Here is a 21650-nt window from a genome sequence, read left to right as displayed (position 1 = left end):
CCATACTGTGTTTAATGTACAAGTCCTATTCGAATTTCACCTATTGTCCCAATAATGTCCTTGGTATCAATTTGGTTTGGGCCCTGGCCAGGTAGCTCTCGGTTAGAGTGTCGTCCCAACATGCCAAGGATGCTGGTTCCCTCCCAGGTCACAACACACAAAATGATGCAACCTAGCGAACGCATAAGTGCGTGGGATGACAAATCGATGGCTTTCTCTCTCCCCCACTCCCTCTGTCTCTCTAAAAATCGATTAAAATTTTTATTTTCTGGTCTAGGATGCAATTGTCATGTCTCTGTAGTATCCTTTAATCCGGAACGGTAACTCAGCCTTTTAAATCTTTTATAACATTGATATTTTAAAAGAGTACAGGCCATTTATTATGTAGCATGTGCCTGCGTCAAGGTTCATCTGCTGTTTCCTCGTTATTGGACGTAGGGGTTTTTTGGCAGCAATACCATAGCAGTGATGTTAATTCCTTCTTCATACATCACATCAAGAGGCACATTCTGTTAGTCTGGCTGCTATTAGTGATTTAACTCCAATCACTTGGTTCAGTGGTGGCCACCAGGTTTTTCCACTATCTGTTTCCCTCCTTTTGCAATTAGAAAGTAATTTGGGAAGAGATGCTTTCATCTAAAATCCTGTTCCTTATCAAGTCTGGGCTCACTTATTCTAGCATCTGTGCATGCTTCTGGCCTGAATCAATCATTTTTTGGGTGTGAAATGATTATTTTTTGTTTTTGTTTTTATCCTCACCCGAGGATATTTTTACATGTATCTTCAGATAAACGTGGAAGAGAGAGAGAGAAACATCGATGCGAGAGAGACACATCGATTGATTGCCACCCACACGACCCCAACTGAGGCCGGGGATGAACTCCAACTGAGGTACATGCTGTTGGCCGGAATCGAACCCGGGACTCTTTGGTCTGCGGGCCGACACTGACCGCTGAGCCAAACCGGCCAGGGCTAAAATGATTATTTTTCTAAATCTATCATTCTTTTTTTAATATATTTTTCTTGGGGGGTGGGGAGGAGGGTGTCAATGGGGCAAAAAGGAGAAACATCTGGCCCTGGCCGGTTTGACTCAGAGGTTAGAGCGTTGGCCTGTGGTCTGGAGAGACCCGGGTTCAGTTCCCGCTAAGGGCATGTACCTCGGTTACAGTTTGTCCCCGGCCCTGTTTGGGTTGTGTGGGTGGCAACCACTCGATGTGTCCCTTTCACATTGATGTTTCTCTCTCTCTCTCCCTCCCACTCTATCTGAACAAAATATCAAAAAAAAAAAAAAAAGGATAAACATCTGTAATAAAAACAAATTGATAAAAATAATTTTTAAAAAAGATATACACACCCTGGCTGGTTTGGTTCAGCGGTTAGAGCGTCAGCCTGCGGTCCAGAGAGACCCTGGTCCGCAGGGAAATATGGAAAGAAATACATTTGGCTTTGATGAATACAAAAAATATATATATTTTTTTTTCTTTATTGATTTTTTTTTTTTTTTTTTTTGGTGCATGCCCCTAGCGGGAACTGAACCCAGTACTCTCTGGTCTGCAGGCCGATGCTCCAACCGCTGAGCCAAACTGGCCAGGGCGATTTTCTTTCGTTCGTTTTTTTTTAATCCTCACCAGAGGACATTTTTCTATTTTTTGTTCAGATAGAGTGGGAGGGAGAGAGAGAGAGAAACATCGACGTGAAAGGGACACATCGAGTGGTCACCACCCACACGACCCAACCAGGTCCGAGGACAAACTGCAACCGAGGTACATGCCCTTAGCGGGAACCGAACCCAGGTCTCTCTGGACCACAGGCCGATGCTCTAACCACTGAGCAAAACTGGCCAGGGCTTCTTTTCTTTTTTATCCTCACCCGTGGACATTGTCGTGCATTTATTTTCAGATAGAGCAGGAGGGAGAGAGGGGGGAAGAGAGAGAGAGAGAGAAACATTGATGCGAGAAAGACATTGACTGGTTGCCACCCACACAATCCCAACCAGGGCCAGGGACAAACTGCAACGGAAGTACGTGCCCTTAGCAGGAACCGAACACAGGACTCGCTGGTCTGCAGACTGATGCTCTAACCACTTAGAAAACTGGCCAGGGCTTTTTCTTTATTGATTTTAGAGGGAGAGAGAGAGAGAGGAACCTGGATGAGAGAGAACATTGATTGGCTGCCTTCTGCACGCCCCCGACTGGGGATCGGGCCCACAACCTGGGCATGTGTCCTGACCAGGAATCAAACGAGCGACCTCTTGGTGCAGGGTCGACGCTCCACCACTGGGCCACACGGGCTGGACTAAACTTACCATTCTTTTTCTATTTTTTTAGTTGGCATTCTATTGTAAGAAAGAGCTTTTCCTTGCTCCATATTTGTTTGTTTATTAGTATGGACTCAAAGGATTCTTATTTATGTAATGCGCTACAATTTATGACTATCATTGTTTGTTTTAATCGTCAACCTGCCCCCCATATGGCCAGTGGGTAAGCTGGCCCCTCTGCTTTCTCTCTGTGTCCTGGTTCTACGTCAGGGCCCATCCAACCTATGCGGTGTCGTCTGTTGCTTGTCTATAAGACCAAAAACTTTGAGAGTACCTGGCACAGAGGAGACCCTCAGTAAATGTTGTTTTATTCTTTTAAAAAGCCCTGGCCAGTTTGGCTCAGCGGTTGGAGTGTCGGCCTGCAGACCAGAGAGTCCCAGGTTCGGTTCCCGTTAGGGGCATGTAGCAAAAAAAAATTATTTTTCTTTTATTGATTTTATTTTTTTTTCTACTTATCTTCAGGTAGAAAAAGAGGGAGAGAAAGGGAGAGAGAGAAACATAGATGTGAGAGGGACACATTGACTGGCTGCCTCCTGCATGCCCCCCACTGAGGATCGAGCCCACAACTTGGGCATGTGCCCTCACCGGGAATTGAACTGGTGACCTTTTGGTGCATGAGTCGACATTCAACCACTGAGCCATACCGGCCATACAATAAATGTTGTTTCAACCCTGGCCAGTTTGGTTCAGCGGTTAGAGCATTGGCCTGAGGTCCAGAGAGACCCGGGTTCAGTTCCCGCTGAGGGCATGTACCTCGGTTGCGGTTTGTCCCCGGCCCTAGTTGGGTCGTGCAGGTGGCAACCACTCGATGTGTCCCTTTCATGTGGATGTTTCTCTCTCTCTCCCTTCCACTCTATCTGAACAAAAAGTGGAAAAATATCCTCGGGTGAGGATTAAAAAAAAAAAAATCAATAAAAACATATTATATAACCAAAAAAAAGACCACTGTTCCAACATCTTCTAACTCTGTGCGTCACTTTTTATTGTTTTGCAGAATGTTTGGTACTTTTCCAGCCCCTTCCTTTTCTTAAGGGAATTGCTTATTCACTTATTCAACAAGTATGTATTGAATACTACGGACGGCGTCCCTGGCACTGTGGGGCAGAGGGACCGCAGGCCCTTGGGAGCAAGGAGACCACTCTCAGGAAATTCACAGTCTGGTGGGGAGACATTCAATAATCATATAAACATATGATCATGGACCATAGTAATGTTATAACAGCCCAGGAGAACCCAATTTAGTGAAAGGGTGGAAGTCAGTGAAGGCTTCCCTGAGGCCGGATTAAGTATGCAAATAGGAGTAGAGGGAGCTGGGCAGTCTCAAGAGCAGGCCAGGCAAATGGCATTGTGTGTGCAAAGGCCCTGAGGCCAGAGGGAGCTGAGGGGCAGTTAGGGGAGAGACCAGGGAAGTTTTGAAGGTCACCTTAAAGATTTTAGTCTTGTCCTGGCTGGTTTGACTCAGCGGTTAGAGCGTCGACCTGCGGTCCTGAGAGACCCGGGTTCGGTTTCCGCTAAGGGCACGTAACTTGGTTGCAGTTTGTCCCAGGCCCTGGTTGGGTCGTGTGGGTGGTGACCACTCAGTGTGTCCCTTTCACATTGATGTTTCTCTCTCTCTCTTTCTCTCTCCCTTCCACTCTATTTGAACAAAATATCAAAAAGTGTCCTTGGGTGAGGATAAATAAAAAAAAAAAAAAAAAAGAAGATTTTAGTCTTTACTTTAAGAGCAATGCAAAGACCACTGACCCTTCCAGGGAAGACGTACCTGAAGGGCCAAAGTGAATGAGGGTGACTCCTCCTGCCTTTTCCCTCGGCAACCAGACCGCTCTGCTCCTGTCTCTCTCCACCAGGGTCCTTCGACCTCTGTTCCCTCCTAGAGCGCGTTCAGCCTAGGCTCCACCCCCCCGCTCCCAGGGCCTCGTCCGTGGGCTCATCCTGGGGACCCCCAAAGGCCCTGTGTCCTCTAGGCCCCCTGAGGGTGCACCAGCCCCTGGCGGGTGGCCTGCGGTGGAGGGGTGCAGACACCACAGCCCAGGTGTGGGTCTGAGAACTGACTCCCGCGTCCTTGTCCCCGGGGAAGCCCCTCTGGCCCACGGCAGGGGGGGACCTGCCGCCTGGACGCGAACCACAGCTCAGGCCCAGCAGAGCCCACGGAAGGGAAACACACAGCGAAGCAGCTCCAGCTTTATTGTGGGAACTCTGAGCACTGGGTGGGGGCGTCAAAGAGGAGACCCGGGAGGACAGTCCATCCGACAGGAGAGGCATCGTGGGGAGAGCCGGGGACAGGGGGGCCTTAGGGACGGGGGGGCAGAGGGAGGAAGGTGAGGGGGTGCGGGCACAGGAATGACGGAGGACAGGGACGGGGCCCCAGGCAGGCAGCAGGACCGGAAGGCGAAGTCTGGGCTGAGAGCGGGATGGTGCCGGGCGTCCTGGGGGAGGCCCTGCCCGGCGTGGGCCTCACTTGCGGGCGCCCAGCGCCAGGGCGATGATGAAGCCCAGCACCAGCAGGAACATGGCCACGGACAGCAGCACCGTGATGACGATCATGCCCCCCGTCCGGGCCATTCCCAGCCCGATGGATTCCACCTTCCTTCCTGTCCGAAGAGAAAGCAGGGAGATGCTGAGCCCCGGGCACCCAGCCAGCCCCCCAGCCAGCCAGCCAACCTGTTGTCTTCGCTCCACTTATTTGTTCAGCTTCCACTGACCGTGCTAGGGGTCAGCCTTCCACAGACAAGCATGAAGCCTCTCCCGGTGTCACTCCTGAGGTGACAGGAATTGATCGGACACCGTCCCTCCCCACGAGGAACCTGGAGTTCAGCAGCTGAGTCAGCAGGCCGTTAAAATGCAGAGGCCCAGCCCTGGCCGGTTTGGCTCAGCGGTTAGAGCGTCGGCCTGCGGTCCAGAGAGACCCGGGTTCGGTTCCCACTAAGGGCATGTACTTCGGTTGCAGTTTGTCCCCGGCCCTGGTTGGTCGTGCGGGTGGCAGCCACTCGATGTGTCCCTTCACATCGATGTTTCTCTCTCTCTCTCTCCCTCCCACTCTATCTGTACAAAAAAAATGGAAAAATATCCTCGGGTGAGGATAAAAAATAAAAAAATTTAAAAAAAAAAAAAAAAAAGCCGAGGCCCAGCGCTAAGCCAAGGAGCCCAGGGGCACAAGGAGGGCAGCTGGGGATGGGTAGCAAGAGCCAGGGAGACCGGGGGCCTGGAGGTGGGCGCGGGAGCCGGTGTTACTTACGAGCAAGGGTAGACATTGGGATCTCTCTGCTGGACTCAGCGGATGCCCCCTTCATCACTAGGTAGGAAATGCTTTCGGGGTGGGGTGGGGAGAGAAAGGAGAGAACCCTCAGCGCGTGTCTGGGACTTGGGGGACCAGAGAGCCCAGCCCCCCCTTCACAGCTGTGTCTCCACTGTGCCCTCCTCCAGGGGGCCCATCCCTGAGCCCTGTAGCTGGGCCTCACTCTCCCCCATGCTGACCACATCCCACCACCACTCAAATGTCCGGACCCGCATCACTCCCTGCACTCCTCCCACAAGCACTCCGGGCCGATCCAGTACCTACTAGTATTTGGTCCCTGGCTCGAGGTCCGTCACCTGGTAGGCACTGAGCCGGGTGACCGTGAAGCCGGCCCCGCTGTCCACCACACTCACCAGCTCCCTGCGCCCGCGGCACGGCGGCACCACGAAGCTGGATCTCACCGCTGGGCAGGACATTGGGCGTGAGAGGCAGGGTCAAGCTTCTGGGGGCCCCGGGGGACGGGCAGCGTTTCCGAGGCCCCAGCAGTGGGGTCGGGGAAGGCATGCAGGGAGAAGGGAGGCTGGGGCTGTCCTGGGAAGGGACCAAGGGAGGCTTGGGGCAGGGTGCAGACCTTTGCTGTCGTTGGCTCTCCGGACCGTCAGGGTGGCATTACCCCCTGTGAGGTGACAGGGCGGCAGGGCGACCAGCAGGCTCTCGGTCAGTGCCGGGGACAGCAGGCCGGAGAGGCTTGAGATGTTGAATACTGGGGGGGGGCAGGGGGAAGTTAAGTGGCCCCCCCACCTCAGCTCTCTGCCGCCCCAGGGTCCTGCTCTCTGCAGGCAGAACGCGGGCCTTTGCGCTCTGACCACCAGGTGGCAGGCTTGGGCTGCAGAAGCTGGATTCTCCGGCCTCCGGATCCTGGGTGCCCGGCCTCACCCCTGCCCGCAGCCTCGGGCCCTTCCCCACACCTGTCCGCCTGCTCTGGGGAAGAGGACCGGGCGTGTGCTCTCAGCCCAGTGGGAGGACTGGTCCCTGCCATCGCCAGCCCCCACCCCCAGCTGGCCCGATGAGATGAGCTAGCTCCACTCTCCAGCCCTGGAAGGCACAGGGGGCACCGCGCCTCCTGCCCAGGCCCCAGCCCCTCCCGGAAATGGCAGAGACCTGCAGCCCCCCGGGGCCAGGACAGCCAGCAGAACCAGGATGGAGGGCACACTCCCCCTGGAAGGCACAGGGGGCACCGCGCCTCCTGCCCAGGCCCCAGCCCCTCCCGGAAATGGCAGAGACCTGCAGCCCCCGGGGCCAGGACAGCCAGCAGAACCAGGATGGAGGGCACACTCCCCCTGGAAGGCACAGGGGGCACCGCTCCTCCTGCCCAGGCCCCAGGCCCCTCCGGGAAATGGCAGAGACCTGCAGCGCCCGGGGCCAGGACAGCCAGCAGAACCAGGATGGAGGGCACACTCCGGCTGGGTAGCAGGGGTGCCATCGCTGGCTGGGAGCCGCAGGGGTGCTGACAGGCGCCTCGGGCCAGTGAGGCCCTGCCCCTGGGGGATTGGTTTTGTCCTGGGGGTGGGAGCAGCTGGCGTGGAATCTTGTCCAACCTGCCCCTTGGTCTCTACAGACTGAGGCGGGGCCCAGACAGGTTTTTCAGGCTGGGGAGCTGGCCCTCAGGCCTGAGTCGCGATCTTGGTGGCTTAATCATCTGCAGCGGGCACTGTCACTAAGGTGGGGGTGGGAATCAGCCCTTCTCCTGGGGCTCACCTGTGTGAGGGCACCAGTGTCTGTCTGGAGCCGACCTGTAGAGGCAGCTCCCGGGGGTGGGGGCTTCCCAGGAGGGCAGCCAGCTCTGAGGTCGCCCTGGGTACAGGCAGAATGATGCCCCGAGGGCTCCCGCAAGGGCCGGGTCTGGGCCGGAACAGGAGGGGAGCCGAGACCGCGGGGGCAGCAGAGCCGAGGGTCTAATTCTTGGTGTCCACTGGGGCCCAGGTCTGCGCTGCGGGAGGGGCAGAGGGGTGTCGTGCCAGGAGTATAAAGGGCGTAGGTTCCTCTGGGCAGTGGGGCAGAGGGTGCCGGGCACACTTCTGGGGAGACCAGAGAGGTGGGCACTGACCCCGTCTGGCGGGTGGGGGTGGACCATCAGCCGTGGTCAGCAACCCTCGTCGAACTGTGTGAGGATAAACGGAAAAGAGACGGGGGGCGGGGGGGGGGGAGAAAATGACACAGACAACCTCTCTGACCCCCGCCCCGTGCTGAGTTAGGCCGCAGCGGAGACCGAACTGTGAGCGAAGGGAGGAGGACGGAGGAGGAAGGACAGGCTGGCTTGGGCGCTGCGGCATCCGCCCTTACAACTGTCCTGGGCGGTGGGTGATTCGCTCCCCTTTGTGGAGGTGGACACTGGGGCTCAGAGAGGTCGGTCACTTGTGAAAGTGGACGCTTGGTCAGGAGAGGTCAGAGCCATCCGCAAAAGTGCGAGAGCTCCCAGAGTGTTCCTGCTGTGTATCTTTTAAACAGTTTAATCCTCACCAAAGGATATGTTTTTTTTTTTTTTTAATTTGGTTTGTCTTTTTTTTTTAATCCTCAACCGAGGACATTTTTCCATTTTTGTTCAGATAGAGTGGGAGGGAGAGAGAGGAAGAGTGAGAGAGAGAAACATCGATGTGAAAGGGACACATCGAGTGGCCGCCTCCCGCATGACTCCAACCAGGGCCGGGGACAAACTGCAACCAAGGTACATGCCCCTAGCAGGAACTGAACCCGGGTCTCTCTGGACTACAGGCCGACGCTCTAACCTCTGAACCAAACCGGCCAGGGCTGTTTTTGTTTTTGTTTTTTCTTTTAAATATGTTTTCATTGATTTTTTAGAGAGAGGAAGGGAGAGGGAGATAGAAACACCGATGTGAGAGAGCACATCGACTGGCTGCCTCCTGCACACCCCCTACTGGGGATCAAGCCCCCAGCCTGGCATGTGCCCTGACAGGAATCGAACTGGGGCCTCTCAGTCCATGGGACGATGCTCAATCCACTGAGCCACACCGGCCAGGCTGTATTTACTATTTTAGAGAGAGAGGAAGGGCAAAGGAGAGAAAGAGAGAGAGAGAAAAACAGTGAAAAGAGAGAAAAACATCGATTGGTTGCCTCCCACGTGCACCCTGACTGGGTATCAAACCCACAATGTGTTGGTGCAGGAGACACTTCAACCACTGAGTCACGGTTTCAGGTACGTTTTTCTCCATGAGCCACTCTCTCCCCCAGTCCCCCGAGAAGGTACGGGGGCCTGGTAGGAAAGTGGGGGACGGGTGCGGTTGTGTTCTTCCCATGGGGTAAGGGTCGGCGCAAAGCCTGGGGCACAAGCTGGAACTGGGCCCAAGCAGAGGCTGGAGGCCTTAGACCGGAGCGTCTGCATTTGACGGGCAGAGGGACCAGCCGGCAGTTTCTGATTCCGTGGGTCTGAGGCGAAGCCTGCGGCGTGGCGTTTCCTGGGCGTCCAGGGGACCCTGGCTGGTGCTGGACTGAGCGGCCGCGCTGCCAGCTGCCAGGGGCACACCCGGGACCCTCCTCACTGGGGACGGCGAGGGTTTTCCCCAGCTCCCAGGACAGGCTGCCTTTGGGGAATGCAGTCTGTTTGCCTTGCACCTTGGCTTTTGTCCTCGTTAGATCGGGTTCTACTGTGCACGCGGAAAGGGGATCTTTTGTACATGGACTAGAACTTGGGAGGGAGGAGACAGGCTGAAGGGGGAGCTCCAGGGGTACGGGGATCTTCAATCCGGGAGGGTGTCCCTGCACCAGGAAGATGTTTCCACGGAGGCTCGGGAGGTGTCTCTTTCCACGTCAGGCACAAACCACGAGGCAGAAGAGGCTGTGTTCATTGCAGGGTCCACTCCTAAGCCCCTTCCCCGTCTGAAATTATGAGAGGGACAGCATGGGGTAGGGAAGGACAGAGCTCGGGCCAGATTTTAAAGGGATAAGGGGGCCCTGTGGCTTTAAACCCTCCCTTCTCCTCCCAGCGCCCCCCTCCCGGCCCTCCCCAGGTTTCTGGAGGAGCTGAGAGTTGCGTCTTCTCCCTGCCCTGCCAAGCTGCTCACTGGTTGCTCTGGAGGCTGTGCTTTGCGGTCTCCATGGAAACCATTAGTTGCTAAGCAACTGGAGCATCATCTGTGCTGAGCTCTCGCATCTAATTATCCCATCACAGCAGCTGAGGAGGGTTTGGGAGCTGAGAGGAGGGGAGGCCAAGCGCAGGAGCAAGGGGATAACTCTTTTAGCAGATTTCAGTGACTGCTGAAGTCACACAGCCCGCACCCCTCCCTCTGGGGGTGTCCTCGGGCCTGGAGCAGGGGAACCAGAAGCGCACATGCCTGGTGTCCCCCTCTCCCTCCGGGCTCACTCTCGCCAGGCTGTCTCCCCCAGGTTCTCAATTCTAAACTCTCTCAAGTTCCCTCCCCTGCCTCCTTCCTTCTAAATCCCACATTCAAGTGGACAGATGTGCATGGAGGGTCAGATATGACCCTGGAACACCAGGGATGCACAGGTGCGGTCCATCCCTGCCCGCAGGGAGCTCCCGGTCCCCCTGGACTGCCTGGCCTGGGCGTTAGGTCCCGGGACAGTCCCAGCCTCTCGGAACCACACTGCTTCCTCCTCCTCTCACTTGGTGGTTTGACCAGGGGACCTCCGACGAGAACCGAGCCTGTCGGAAACCCTGCTGGTGTTCTGTCCGAATGCCAGTCTGCCGCTTCCCAGAGAATCAGAAACATGTGTCCCCTGGGCTCCATGGACATGTCAGCCTCTACCAGGAACTAGAGTCTGATGGGTGATACCATCGGGTTTTAGGTAAGTCACTTTGAACTTCCATTTCGTCCCCTAAAATGGGACGCCCCATTCCTTCCCATTCCTCCGGCAAGACATGAAGGGTGTAAAAACGCTTTAAAATAAAGGTGCGTTGCCCGGCCGCGTGGCTCAGTGGCTGAGCGTCGACCCTGCACCAAGAGGTCGCCATTTCAATTCCTGGTCGGGGCACATGCCCAGGTCGTGGGCCCGATCCCCAGTGGGGGGCACGCAGGAGGCGGCCAGTCAATGTTCTCTCTCATCGATGTTTCTCTCTCTCGCTCCCTCTCCCTTCCTCTCTCTCTAAAATCAATAAAGGGAAAGAAAAGCACAGTAAAGGTGCAGAAGAAATGCAGGAGAGCGTTGTCATCATCTGCAGGACAGACAGGGAGAAGCCCTGGGGACCTGAGCCTAGACGGCAGGTACAGGGTTCACCAGACGCTGGTCCCACCAGTGGGACAAGGCAGAGCCTCTGACCTTGGGACCCGAGGCTGGGAAAGGCCATAAGAATGAAAAATCTGTCATTCCCTCGGCCAGGACCGGGTGCCTCATTTCCTCTCTAAAGTCGCCTGTGATAAGACCACCTACCTCACGTCCACTTCCGGCTTCGCAAGTTTGGCCAGATTCCCTGCTCAGCTCCTCTGGGTTGCAGTGGTCTCTTCTGTAGAAAAAGTATCAAATCTGTCTCACCGGGATACTGTGCCTATCACTCGAGCTAATTTATTTAAGTGTCGAGCACAGTGTCTGGTTCAATACATATTAATTTAAGTAATTAATCTTACCCTTTCCTTTTCATTAAGCCTTCATGCAGACAGAGACTCGGAGGCAGTCACTGACTCCTCCGAGGTGACGGGGCAAGTAGGCATGAGATGGTACGGATTGCAGACTTTGCTTCTCCAGCCGTGGCATGGACGGAAACGGAGGTGGGTGGGCAGCAAAGGCAGCCAGTCGGAGGGGGGGAGTGACTGAGCTGGGACCAGCTGTTCCTTGTGGAACAAACATGCCACCGGAGTACCAGGCACACAGTAAACATTTCACTCGGTAAACATATGTTGAACACCTCCTCTGCGGGGGAGTTGCTAGGTGGTGAGGCGCAGAGATGATAAGAGTTTCTGCTCTCAAGTTGCCGAGTCTTTTTTTTTTATCCTCACCCGAGGGCATTTTTCTATTTTTTTCAGATAGAGTGGGAGGGAGAGAGAGAGAGAGAGAGAGAGAGAGAGAGAGAGAAACATCGACGTGAAAGGGACACATCGAGAGGTTGCCACCTGCACGACCCAACCAGGGCCGGGGACAAACTGCAACCGAGGTACATGCCCTTAGCGGGAACCGAACCCGGGTCTCTCTGGACCGCAGGCCGACGCTCTAACCGCTGAGCCAAACTGGCCAGGGCAAGTTGCCGAGTCTTAAAGAATGAAGCAGAGAGCCTTGGCCAGCTTGGCTCAGCAGTTGAGTGTGGGCCCATGGACCAAAGGGTCATGGTTTTGATTTCCAGCCAAGGGTACATACCTGGCCCTGGTCGGGGTCGTGCAGGAGGCAACCAATCCATGTGTCTTTCTCACATCAATGTTTCTCTCTCCCTCCCTCCCTCCCTCCCTTCCACTCTATTTAAAAAAAAAAATCAATGGAAAATATTCTTGGTGAGGATAAACAACAACAAAGACAGTGAACCAGAATTAGGTTGGTTGAAATGTGGAAGGAGCCCTGGCCGGTTTGGCCCGGCAGTTGGAGTGTCGGCCCACAAACCAGAGAGTCCCGGGTTCGGTTCCCACTAAGGGTACGTATCTCGGTTGCAGTTTGTCCCTGGCCCTGGTTGGTCGTGGGGGTGGCAGCCAGTCGATGTGTGTGTCTCTCTCTTCCTCCCTCTCTCCCTCCTCTACCTGAAGATGAATGCAGAAATGTCCTCAAGTGAGGATAAAAACAAAACAAAACAAAAACAAAAGAAAGAAGTGTTCAAAGGTGGGCACGGTGAGAATTCCAGCCACCGGCAGAGTCACCAGCGGTGCCAAGGAGCTTGGCTTTTACCCTGAAGAGAACAGAAAGCTTTTGGGGCATTTCGACTGTGTGACGATCGTGACGGGAACTGGGAAGGGCATGGCAGCTGGGCTGGCGCCCGGTACCAGGTTGGTCTGCGTGGCCAGCAGCATCCGGCAGAAACCACGGCATGTCACTTCTGAGGCTCGGTCATAAAAGGTGCTGCCTCTTCCTCCCTGCTCTCTCTTGGATTCCTCGGGGGCCATGGGAGCACCTCTGTGGGGAGGTCTGCATGGCAAGGGACTGAGGTCTCCTGCCAACGTCCAGCAAGGGACTGAGGTCTCCTGCCAACATCCAGCGAGGGACCGAGGTCTCCTGCCAACAACTGTGTGAATAAACAGCTTGGAAGCGTATATTCCAGCCCCAGTCAAACCTCCAGATGACACCTTCAGGAGACACCCTGAGCCGGAAACACCCAGCCAAGTCTCTCCCAGGTTCCTGATTCTCAGAATAAAGGTCTGTTTTCATAAATCACTAAGTTTTGGGGTGAGTTGTTATATCCTCTGGACGTTTTTTAAGAATATTTTTTATTGATTTTTTTTTAGAGAGAGAGAGAGAGAAACATTGATCAGCTGCCTCCTGCACGCCCCCTACTGGAGATGGAGCCCACAGCCCAGGCATGTGCGCTGACTGGGAATTGAACAGGAGCCTCCCACTCTGTGGGACGACGCTCAGTCCACTGAGCCACACCGGCCGGGCTGTCCTCTGGACATTTCCATAATCGTCTGGAGCAGAGGAGAGGTCTGGGATAGAGAGAGGTAAGGCGAGCAATAGTTAAAGTAATGAAGGTGGAAGAGTCCTTGAAGAGAGAAGCAGAAGAGAAGAAGGCACCAAGGGCAGGATACTGAGCAACACAGCATTTAAAGGCCAGATGGAGGGAGAGGCGCTGACGAAGGAGGAATGAGATTCAGGAGTGGATGGAGAGTGTCAAAAGGAAGTGTCGAAGGATTTGAAGGTAAGGACTAGAACATGTCCGCTGGGTTCCGCATCTTGAGGGTTATTCGTAGCCTTAGGAGCAGCTTCCTGCAGGCGAGGGAGGCAGAAGAGAGGCTGAGTCCAAAGATGCCTGTAAGCACGTGGGGTTAGCTGTGCGGACTGCTCTTTGAAGAAGCTTGGCTCGGGAGGGAGGGAGGGAGGGAGGAAGGGAGGGAGGGGTAGTGGAGGCACGGGAAAGGCTCATTAATGTTGTTTTCAGCCAAAGACGCAAGAGAGAGAGGTGTGTAACTGATGGAGAGGCTTCTGGAGGAGGAAGAAAGCGGGATTCAGATCGAAGATGGAGGCATTAGCCTTTGGCCCTAGGAACAACACTTTCTAGCAGAGAAAAACGGGGGCTGCGATGCAGAGAAATGTTATATTTTTTCAAAGGCGTTGGGTGAGGAAGGCTGGGGATAGAAGGAAGTTAATAGAGCTCCCCCCTGAAGGCCTCTGCTTGTTTGGGGAAGAAGAAAAGTCAAGGAGGGCAAAGGTTTGAGGCCCGCCAAGGGGTGAGAGGAGAGTTTGAAATCACTGTTGTGGGGAGAGGAGGACGCAGCTACTGGGAGCCGGGGGTCACTGGTCTTCAGGGACACTCTTGTATTAGTGAGGGTTCTCCAGAGAAACAGAACCAACAGGACGCGTATTTGTAGGGAGGTTCATTTTAAGGAACTGGCTCACGCACCTGCGGACGCTTGGCAAACCCCAAATCCGAGCAGGGAGGCCTGCAGGCCGAGGTGTAGGAAGAGCTGCAGTTCAGGTCCCACGACGGGCTGCAGGCGGACTCCCTTCTTTCTCTGTGGGGATGGGGAGGTCAGTCTTTGTTCTATTAGGCAGGGGTTCCCAACCTTCCTGATGCCATGACCCTTTAATACAGTTCCTTGTGTCGTGGTGACCCCCGACCATACAATTATTTTTGTTGCTACTTCATAACTGTAATTTTGCTACTGTTATGAATCGCCATGGGAAATATGTGTTTTCCGATGGTCTTAGGCGACCCCTGTGAAAGGGTCATTCGACCCCCAAAAGGGTCACGACCCACAGGTTGAGAACCGCTGTATTAGGGCCTTCAACTGATTGGATGAGACCTACCCCTATTATGGGATAATCCGCTTTACTCAAAACCCACCGATTCAGAGGTTAACCTCATTCAAAACACCCCTTCCAGATACACCCAGAACAATGTTTGACCAAGCGATCTCAGCACCATAGCCCAGTCAAGCTGCCACGTGAAGTTAACCATCACACTGACGTTGATATTTTTCAAATTACTGAACAGTTTAAATGTAGAAATTATAAAATTGTCAGGTTGTACTGACGCAAAGCTAGGGTTTTCAAGGTTTGGAAAGTTGAGGGTATTGGCAAGAGTGAAGAGATCACCCTGGCCAGTTTGGCTCAGCGGTTAGAGTGTTGGCCTGTGAACCAGAGAGGCCCGGGTTCGGTTCCCGCTAAGGGCACGTACCTCAGTTGTGGTTTGTCCCCGCCCTGGTTGGGACCGTGTGGGTGGCGGCCAGTGGATGTGTCTCTTTCTCAAATCGAGCGGTGGTTATCTAGGTGGCTACTGAGGAGACAAATCCAGGGTCATCATTGCAGCTGGTTGGGTCACAGTGTTGTGAGGCCAGAAGGAGGCTGCGGCCCCTGGTGTCCGAAGGGGCCACCAGATAATTAGTCAGACGGGGTGGGTGAAATTGGGGCCAGCTGGAGAGAGGGGAGCAGCGTGGGCCCTGTCTACGGCCGCCCTATGAGGACCTCTCAGTCCATGGGACGACACTCAGTCCACTGAGCCACACTGGCTGGGCTCCTTCTCGCTTTTTCAAGAGAAGCCAGAAGTCTGATTTTTGGGGTAAAATGTTCTTATTTTTATAATTTAAACTGATATACATTATAAAAATGCACTCTGCACCCAGCCAGTGTGGCTCAGTGGTTGAGCACTGACCCAGGCACCAAGAGGTCGCTGGTTTGATTCCTAGTCAGGCCCTGGCCGGTTTGGCTCAGCGGTTGGAGCGTCGGCCTGCGGTACAGAGAGACCCGGGTTCGGTTCCCGCTAAGGGCATGTACCTCGGTTGCAGTTTGTCCCCGGCCCTGGTTGGTCGTGCGGGTGGCAGCCACTTAATATGTCCCTTCACATCGATGTTTCTCTCTCTCTCTCTTCCTCTCTCTCCCTCCCGCTCTATCTGAACAAAGAATGGAAAAATGTCCTTGAGTGAGGATAAAAAAAAAAAAAAAAAAGTGATTCCTGGTCAGGACACATGTCCAGGTTGCAGGCTCGATCCCCAGTGGGGGGCGAGCAGGAGGCAGCTGATCAATGTTCTCTCTCACATCGCTGTTTTTTCCTCTCTCTAAAAATCAATAAAAAAAATATTTTAAAAAAATGCACTTTGGGCCCTGGCTGGTTTGGCTCAGCGGTTAGAGTGTCGGCCTGCGGTCCAGAGAGACCTGGGTTCGGTTCCCGCTAAGGGCATGTTTGTCCCCGGCCCTGGTTGGGTCGTGTGGGAGGCACCCACTCGATGTGTCCCTTTCACATCGATGTTTCTCTCTCTCTCTCCTTCCCACTCTCTCTGAACAAAGAACAAAAAAATGTCCTCAGGTGAGGATAAAATAAATAAATTAATTAATTAATTAAAAATGCACTTTGCGAGCCAAACAACATACATCTTCGAGGCCAGCTTTGCCGTCGGCCCCCCAGGTCGTGCCATCTGGCACAGGATGTTGGAGGGGGAGCAGGTTTTTTGCTAGGTGAGCAAAGAGAAGGATATTTGAGGCTGAGGGGACGGAGGCTGGAGGGGTGCAGAAGCAGCAGGGGGTCCAGGGTGTCCCGGGCAGGGCCCTGGGGGGGGATCGCGATGGGAGGGGCGGCTGTGGAAGAGGAGGAGCAGTTACCCTGCGGAGGCCCCGCTCGGTCTTTCCTGAAGTCATTAGAGCCCCCCCAACAAGGTTTACGCCGGGAAGCGGCATAATTCAGTCTGGCGGCGGAAAGATCACTCCAAGAGTAGGTAGAGGCTTGATTATGGGGTACTTAAGTCTCTTCTGCTAATCCATACAAGAAATAATGATGGCTGGAATTAACACGAATTCATTTATCCAACACGTGTTTATTACAGACCTTTCCGCCAGTGCTCAGTGCTGGGCGCTCAGAGGTGGAGGAGATTCTCTCTCTGAAATCACGGTCCAGTGGGAGGTGTCGAAGAGCCCGGCCCTCGACTGCATCGGGATTTTCTTTTTATCCTCACTCGAGGACATTTTTCCATTTTTTGTTCAGATAGAGTGGGAGGGAAAGAGAGGAAGAGAGAGAGAGAGAAACATCGACATGAAAGGGACACATCGAGTGGCTGCCACCCGCACGACCAACCAGGGCCGGGGACAAACTGCAACCGAGGTACATGCCCTTGGCGGGAACCGAACCCGGGTCTCTCTGGACTGCAGGCCGACGCTCTAACCGCTGAGCCAAACCGGCCAGGGCTGCATCAGGATTTCAGTAGAATGAATGACCGCTATTACTTACCGCCTGCTCACCACATGTCGGGCACTGTGCTAAGTCCTTCGTGTATTTTCTTGATTAATCTTCATAACAAGCTCTGTGAGGTGGGTACTATTCTTATCTTATCAATGAGGAAACTAGGTCAGAGAAGTTAAATGACTTGTCAAAGCGGCTGCTCACCGAAGGCGTGACTTCTGTGGGCTTGGGTGGTCCTGGAGGCCTTCCTGAGGAAGTGGTCAGGGAAGACCCCACAGTTCCGTAGGAGTCAGGGGAGAAGGTGGAGGAGGGTGGAGACTTCCATAGGCCGAGACAACCGCAAAGGCTCGAGTTCAGAGAATGGACATCGGAGGTTTGGAGTCGTGTTGGGGGAAGTCACTGGAGAAAGTGGGACCAGATGGAGCACTTTGGACACCCCTTTGAGAATTCTGAGTTTTATCCTAAGGATTAAAGGGAGCTCTTGAAGATTTTAAACTGGACAGCGTCATGATCAAGTGAGTGTGTTATAAAGATGATTTTGGGGTGATGCGTTGGATGAACACCCGGGAGACATTTTAGATGACTCTTGACATGCTGTTGAGATAAGATTCTAGTCAAAAGATGATAAAAGAGATTTTTGGGAGCCGGTGTTTGGGGAGGGCGGTGGAGGGGTGGAGAGCGGAGGTAGGGGTGCCTCCCAGGTCCTGGCGCGGGCAGCTGGGTGGCTGCTGGCACGGTCTCCAGCTGAGGGACGGCAGGGCAGGTTTGTGGGGAGCAGGTGGAAGTCGGTCACATTTGAACTCGCTACGCTGAGCGCCGGACACGGAGGCGGAGGTGAGGGCGTGTCTGGCCGCCTGGTCTGCAGCTCCGAGGTTGTTGGAAGGTGTGCAGCAGCCTTGGGGAGCAGTGCCTGCCAGAGGCGGGGACAAGGCCCAGGCCAGAGGCGGGGACACCTCCGTTCGGGGGCAGAGAAAAGAGGAGCCTGCAAAGGAGACTCCGAGGACAGAAGGGAGCCGTCGGGAGCCGTGTCCCAGGTGCGGAGAGAATCCGTCCAGGGGCAGTTCCGCCGCAGACACCCTGGGGAGGGGGGGAGATTTGAGTGTGCTGCGCGGGTTCGGCCAGTAGGAGTCAACTGCTCTCCTCTGGGGGGGAGAGGTGGGAACAAGAGGGACCAGGCTGGACGAGAGGGTGATGTAAGGCCGCAGTCTGGGTGGAATGGTCTGGGATTCGATGAAGGGCTGAGACCAGACAGTCTGGGGGAGCAGGGGCGAAGGAGGAGGGTAGGAAGGAGTTTGTCCTCTTTCCCTTTAGCCTGCAGTTCAGATGCTCTTCCTGGGGCTGGGCCCCTCCTGAGAGTCTGTGGGAACCAACGATGGCACAAGGAGGGGCTCACTGGGGTCTGGGGGCGCCGAGGAGATGTGAGCTCCTCTAGGCCAGCTTCCCTCAGGCCTGAGGAGGAAGGAATTCTGTCCCTCTCTCCAACCCACAGAAGTGGGGGCAGCCACCCCGGTCCTCTCGAGTCCAGTGGACAAGGGACAGAACAGAATTGTGACCTTTAGCCTTGGGGTCCAGCCATTTCCGAGCCCGCCCCCCCTTATGGGCTGGGGTGTGGCTCAAGCCAGTCCCCAGAGAACGGGGGTGTGTTCAAGCCACCACTACAAGGAGGAGCAGTTATGATGGGTGAGGCCAGACCCTCCGGACCCTCTGGAACCCCACCTCACACTCTGGGTGGGGCGGGTGGTCCTGAGCCAGCCACTCAAGACCACACACAGCCCTGGAACTCGGCCTTCTCCCCTGGCTCAGGCCCGAGTCGACACCCCATCAGGTAAAGTGACCGTCACGCAGCTGCTGTCTGCACGGGAGTCCGCTGCAGGGTCCACCACGCGGGCCGGCGCGGCCCTCCACCGCCAGCCCTGCGAGCTCGCGGCTCCCCAGCTCCCTTGTGGGCGCCTTCAGCTCTGCCGGAGGTGTGCAGTCCTCTGAGCGCCCCCACGGGGTCCTCTGGCCTCAGCCCTCCTCCCACCCCCGCAGGCCTGAGCTCTGAGCTCCCTGGGCCCAGCCTCGCGGCCTGTGGTGCATCTGCCTGCGTCTCCCCAGCTCCCTAAGAATCCAGAGAGAGCCCTGACCTCGTCCATCCGCCCGCCGCTCCTGTCCCATCTGCTTGTCAGGGTGCAGGGACTGGGAGACAGGCTGTGGGCACAGGGCCAGGAGGGTGGCGGCTTTGGGGCGGATGGGCCCGGGCTACACCTCGGCGCCGACTGTACTGTCCGTCTGGGGACCTTGATCTCCGTTTCCTGTCTGTCTTTTGCTGCCGTTGTTGTTGTTGTTGTTGTTTTATCCTCACCCGAGGATAAAACATCTATCTTCAGACAGAGCAGGAGGGAGAGAGGGAGGAAGAGAGAGAGAAACATCGATGTGAGAGAGACTGGTTGCCGCCCACCCGACCCCAACTGGGACCAGGGACAAACTGCAACCGAGGTCTGTGCCCTGAGCGGGAAAGAACCTTGGACTCTCTGGTCAGTGGGCCGGTGCTCTGACCACTGAGAAACCAGCCAGGGCATCGGTCTCCTGTCTGTGGATGGAGGTGGTTACCCTCCCTCAGGGCGGGGGGGGGGGGGGAGGACGGAATGAAGCAGGGCCCAAAGTGCCCAACACAGCCGTTGGCACATAGTAGGTGCTTAAAACGAGGGCCTCACCCCCCCTCACTTGGAGCCTTTGATGAGGAGGAGAGAAAGCCGGGTGGATGGAGAGAGCTCCCCAGAGCCAGTGAGGCGTGTGGGGTGGGGGTGCAGATCTGCTCTGTCACCCCAGCAGAGGAAGGGAGGGAGAACCAGGGGCGTGGGCCTCCGGTGCTTCTTTCCTCGCTGTACCCCTGGCTGGCCTTGGGGGGCCTCGGGGAAGGTGCTCCTCATGGGTAGAAAGAGGGCCGGTGGGGAGGGCCCGGTGTGGGGGCACTGTCTCCGGGGCTTGAACAGCCCCTTCCCCTCTCCCCCAACTCATAATCCGATTTCTATTTCTACTCCCTCTTCTGAACCCATCACCATGGCAACAGTTTTCTCAGTCGCACTTCATCAGTTTCTCCTGCAAATCTTTTCCCTGCCCGCTGCCATCTCACTCCCTCCATCAGCCCGCGTTCCTCCGCGCTCCCAGCGCTCCGGTGGCTCTTCCTCTCTGCGTCCTCTTGCCTCCCCCGGGTCCCTCCTGCGTGTGCCCAGGTCTCTCCGCAGCCTCCTCCGTCCTCTCCTTGGGCACGTCCAGGGAGCGGCGACCCCTCGACGGGACCACGCAGCTCAACGGGAAGAAAGGGAAGAACAGATGTCATAACCGGCGCGGCTGCCTTGGGGGGCGGGAAGCGCCCCGTGGCTGGAGGTGTTTGAGATGATGTTCGTACCCTGCTTGCCAGGGATGTTGCCAGCGAGTGGAGCATAAGACAGAATTTGAACTAGGTAGTTGGTCTTTGAGATCCTCTCCACCGAAATCTGATTCCCCCTGCTTGGCCCGCTCTGTGCCCATCCCCAAGCCCTCTGTGCTCCCCATAACTGAGCTCAGTCTCCTCTTTCTCCACCAGGTCTGTCTGCGAACTCAGCCCGCATTGATTGCCCGGAGTCCACATCTTTTCATTATTTTTTTATCCCAGCCGGTGTGGCTCAGTGGTTGAGCGTCGACCCCTGTACCAAGAGGTCACCAGTTCAATTCCCGTTCAGGGCACATGCCCAGGTTGTGGGCCCGATGCCCACCGGGGGCATGCAGGAGGCGCCCAGTTGATGTTCTCTCTCATCGATGTTTCTATCTCTTTCTCTCTTTCAGTTCCTCTCTCAAATCAATAAAGAAAAAAATTGTTTTTAAATATATATTTTTATTGATTTTTAGAGAGAGAGGAAAGAAGAGAGAGAGAGACATAGAAACAGCGATTGGGCGCCTCCTGCACGCCCCCCACTGGGGATTGAGCCCGAAACCCAGGCATGTGCCCTGACCGGGAATCGAATGGGCGGCTTCTGGGTGCAGGGTCAACGCTCAACCACTGAGTCCCAGCGGCCGGGCATCTTTTACTGTTCTTCAGTTGTCCCCATCTTATTTTATTTTATTTTATTTTTTATCCTCACCCGAGGATATTTTTCCATTTTTTGTACAGATAGAGTGATAGAGTGGGAGGGAGAGAGAGGAAGGGAGAGAGAGACAGAAACATCGACGTGAAGGGACACATCGAGTGGCTGCCACCCGCACAACCAACAAGGGCCGGGGACAAACTGCAACCGAAGTACATGCCCTTAGCGGGAACTGAACCCGGGTCTCTCCGGACCGCAGGCCGATGCTCTAACCGCTGAGCCAAACCGGCCAGGGCAGTTGTCCCCATCTTATATGAGCTCCTTCGGGGCAGGTACCCGTATTATGTGTTACAGGATAAACTGCTCTCAGGCTCCCTCTGCCCCGCCCCCTCTCACCCCCAGATAATTTTATCCTTCACCTGTTGTTGAAAATCCTGTGCTGGCCTCCTCAGTCCCTGGGCTTGGGCCAGAGAGAACTGGGGGAACCGAAGGTGAGAGACAGGCCTAGAGGTTCAGGAGACTGTCCTGTGTTAGGGAGAATCTGCGTAGTGCGTGAGGGAAGACGAATCCTCAGAGGCTCAGCCAATCCACTGAACCAGGAGGCGATGGTGGACAGAGGGGAGGGGAAAGCTGTTGATGGCGGAGGACAGAGAGAGGCAGAAGAGCCGATTTAGGGTTTGCAGAGACTAGCTCACTGCGGCACGGTGTCACAGAATGAAAGAGGAAAGGGAATTTTATTTTATTTTTGTAAAACATATTTAAAAAAATAAGTCCCACCAC

General features: G+C 55.2%; 1 protein-coding gene across 1 annotated transcript; it reads right to left on the bottom strand.

The window, feature by feature from the left end:
* Window positions 1–4745: 4745 nt before the first annotated feature.
* Window positions 4746–7062, bottom strand: UPK2 (uroplakin 2). The gene is made up of 5 exons (XM_036259491.1): window positions 6960–7062; window positions 6184–6315; window positions 5877–6015; window positions 5553–5623; window positions 4746–4908 (listed from the first exon to the last, which is right to left on the bottom strand). Exons 1-5 carry the CDS (start codon window positions 7033–7035, stop codon window positions 4772–4774), a joined length of 555 nt encoding a protein of 184 aa, XP_036115384.1. The 5' UTR covers window positions 7036–7062; the 3' UTR covers window positions 4746–4771.
* Window positions 7063–21650: the final 14588 nt, after the last annotated feature.

This window comes from Molossus molossus, unplaced genomic scaffold (assembly GCF_014108415.1).
Source record: "Molossus molossus isolate mMolMol1 unplaced genomic scaffold, mMolMol1.p scaffold_m16_p_13, whole genome shotgun sequence".
Classification (NCBI taxonomy): domain Eukaryota; kingdom Metazoa; phylum Chordata; class Mammalia; order Chiroptera; family Molossidae; genus Molossus; species Molossus molossus.
Note: the sequence above shows the minus strand (reverse complement) of the source record. Positions and strands in the feature narration are given on the sequence as shown.

Coding starts and splice junctions, on each gene's coding strand:
- UPK2 (XM_036259491.1), bottom strand. CDS start 7,035: ATGGCACCCCTGCTACCCAGCCGGAGTGTGCCCTCCATCCTGGTTCTG. Junction 6,316..6,959: donor CCTGGCCCCGGGCGCTGCAG/GTCTCTGCCATT, acceptor GCCCCCCCCCAG/TATTCAACATCTCAAGCCTC. Junction 5,624..5,876: donor GAGCCAGGGACCAAATACTA/GTAGGTACTGGA, acceptor CCACCCCGAAAG/CATTTCCTACCTAGTGATGA.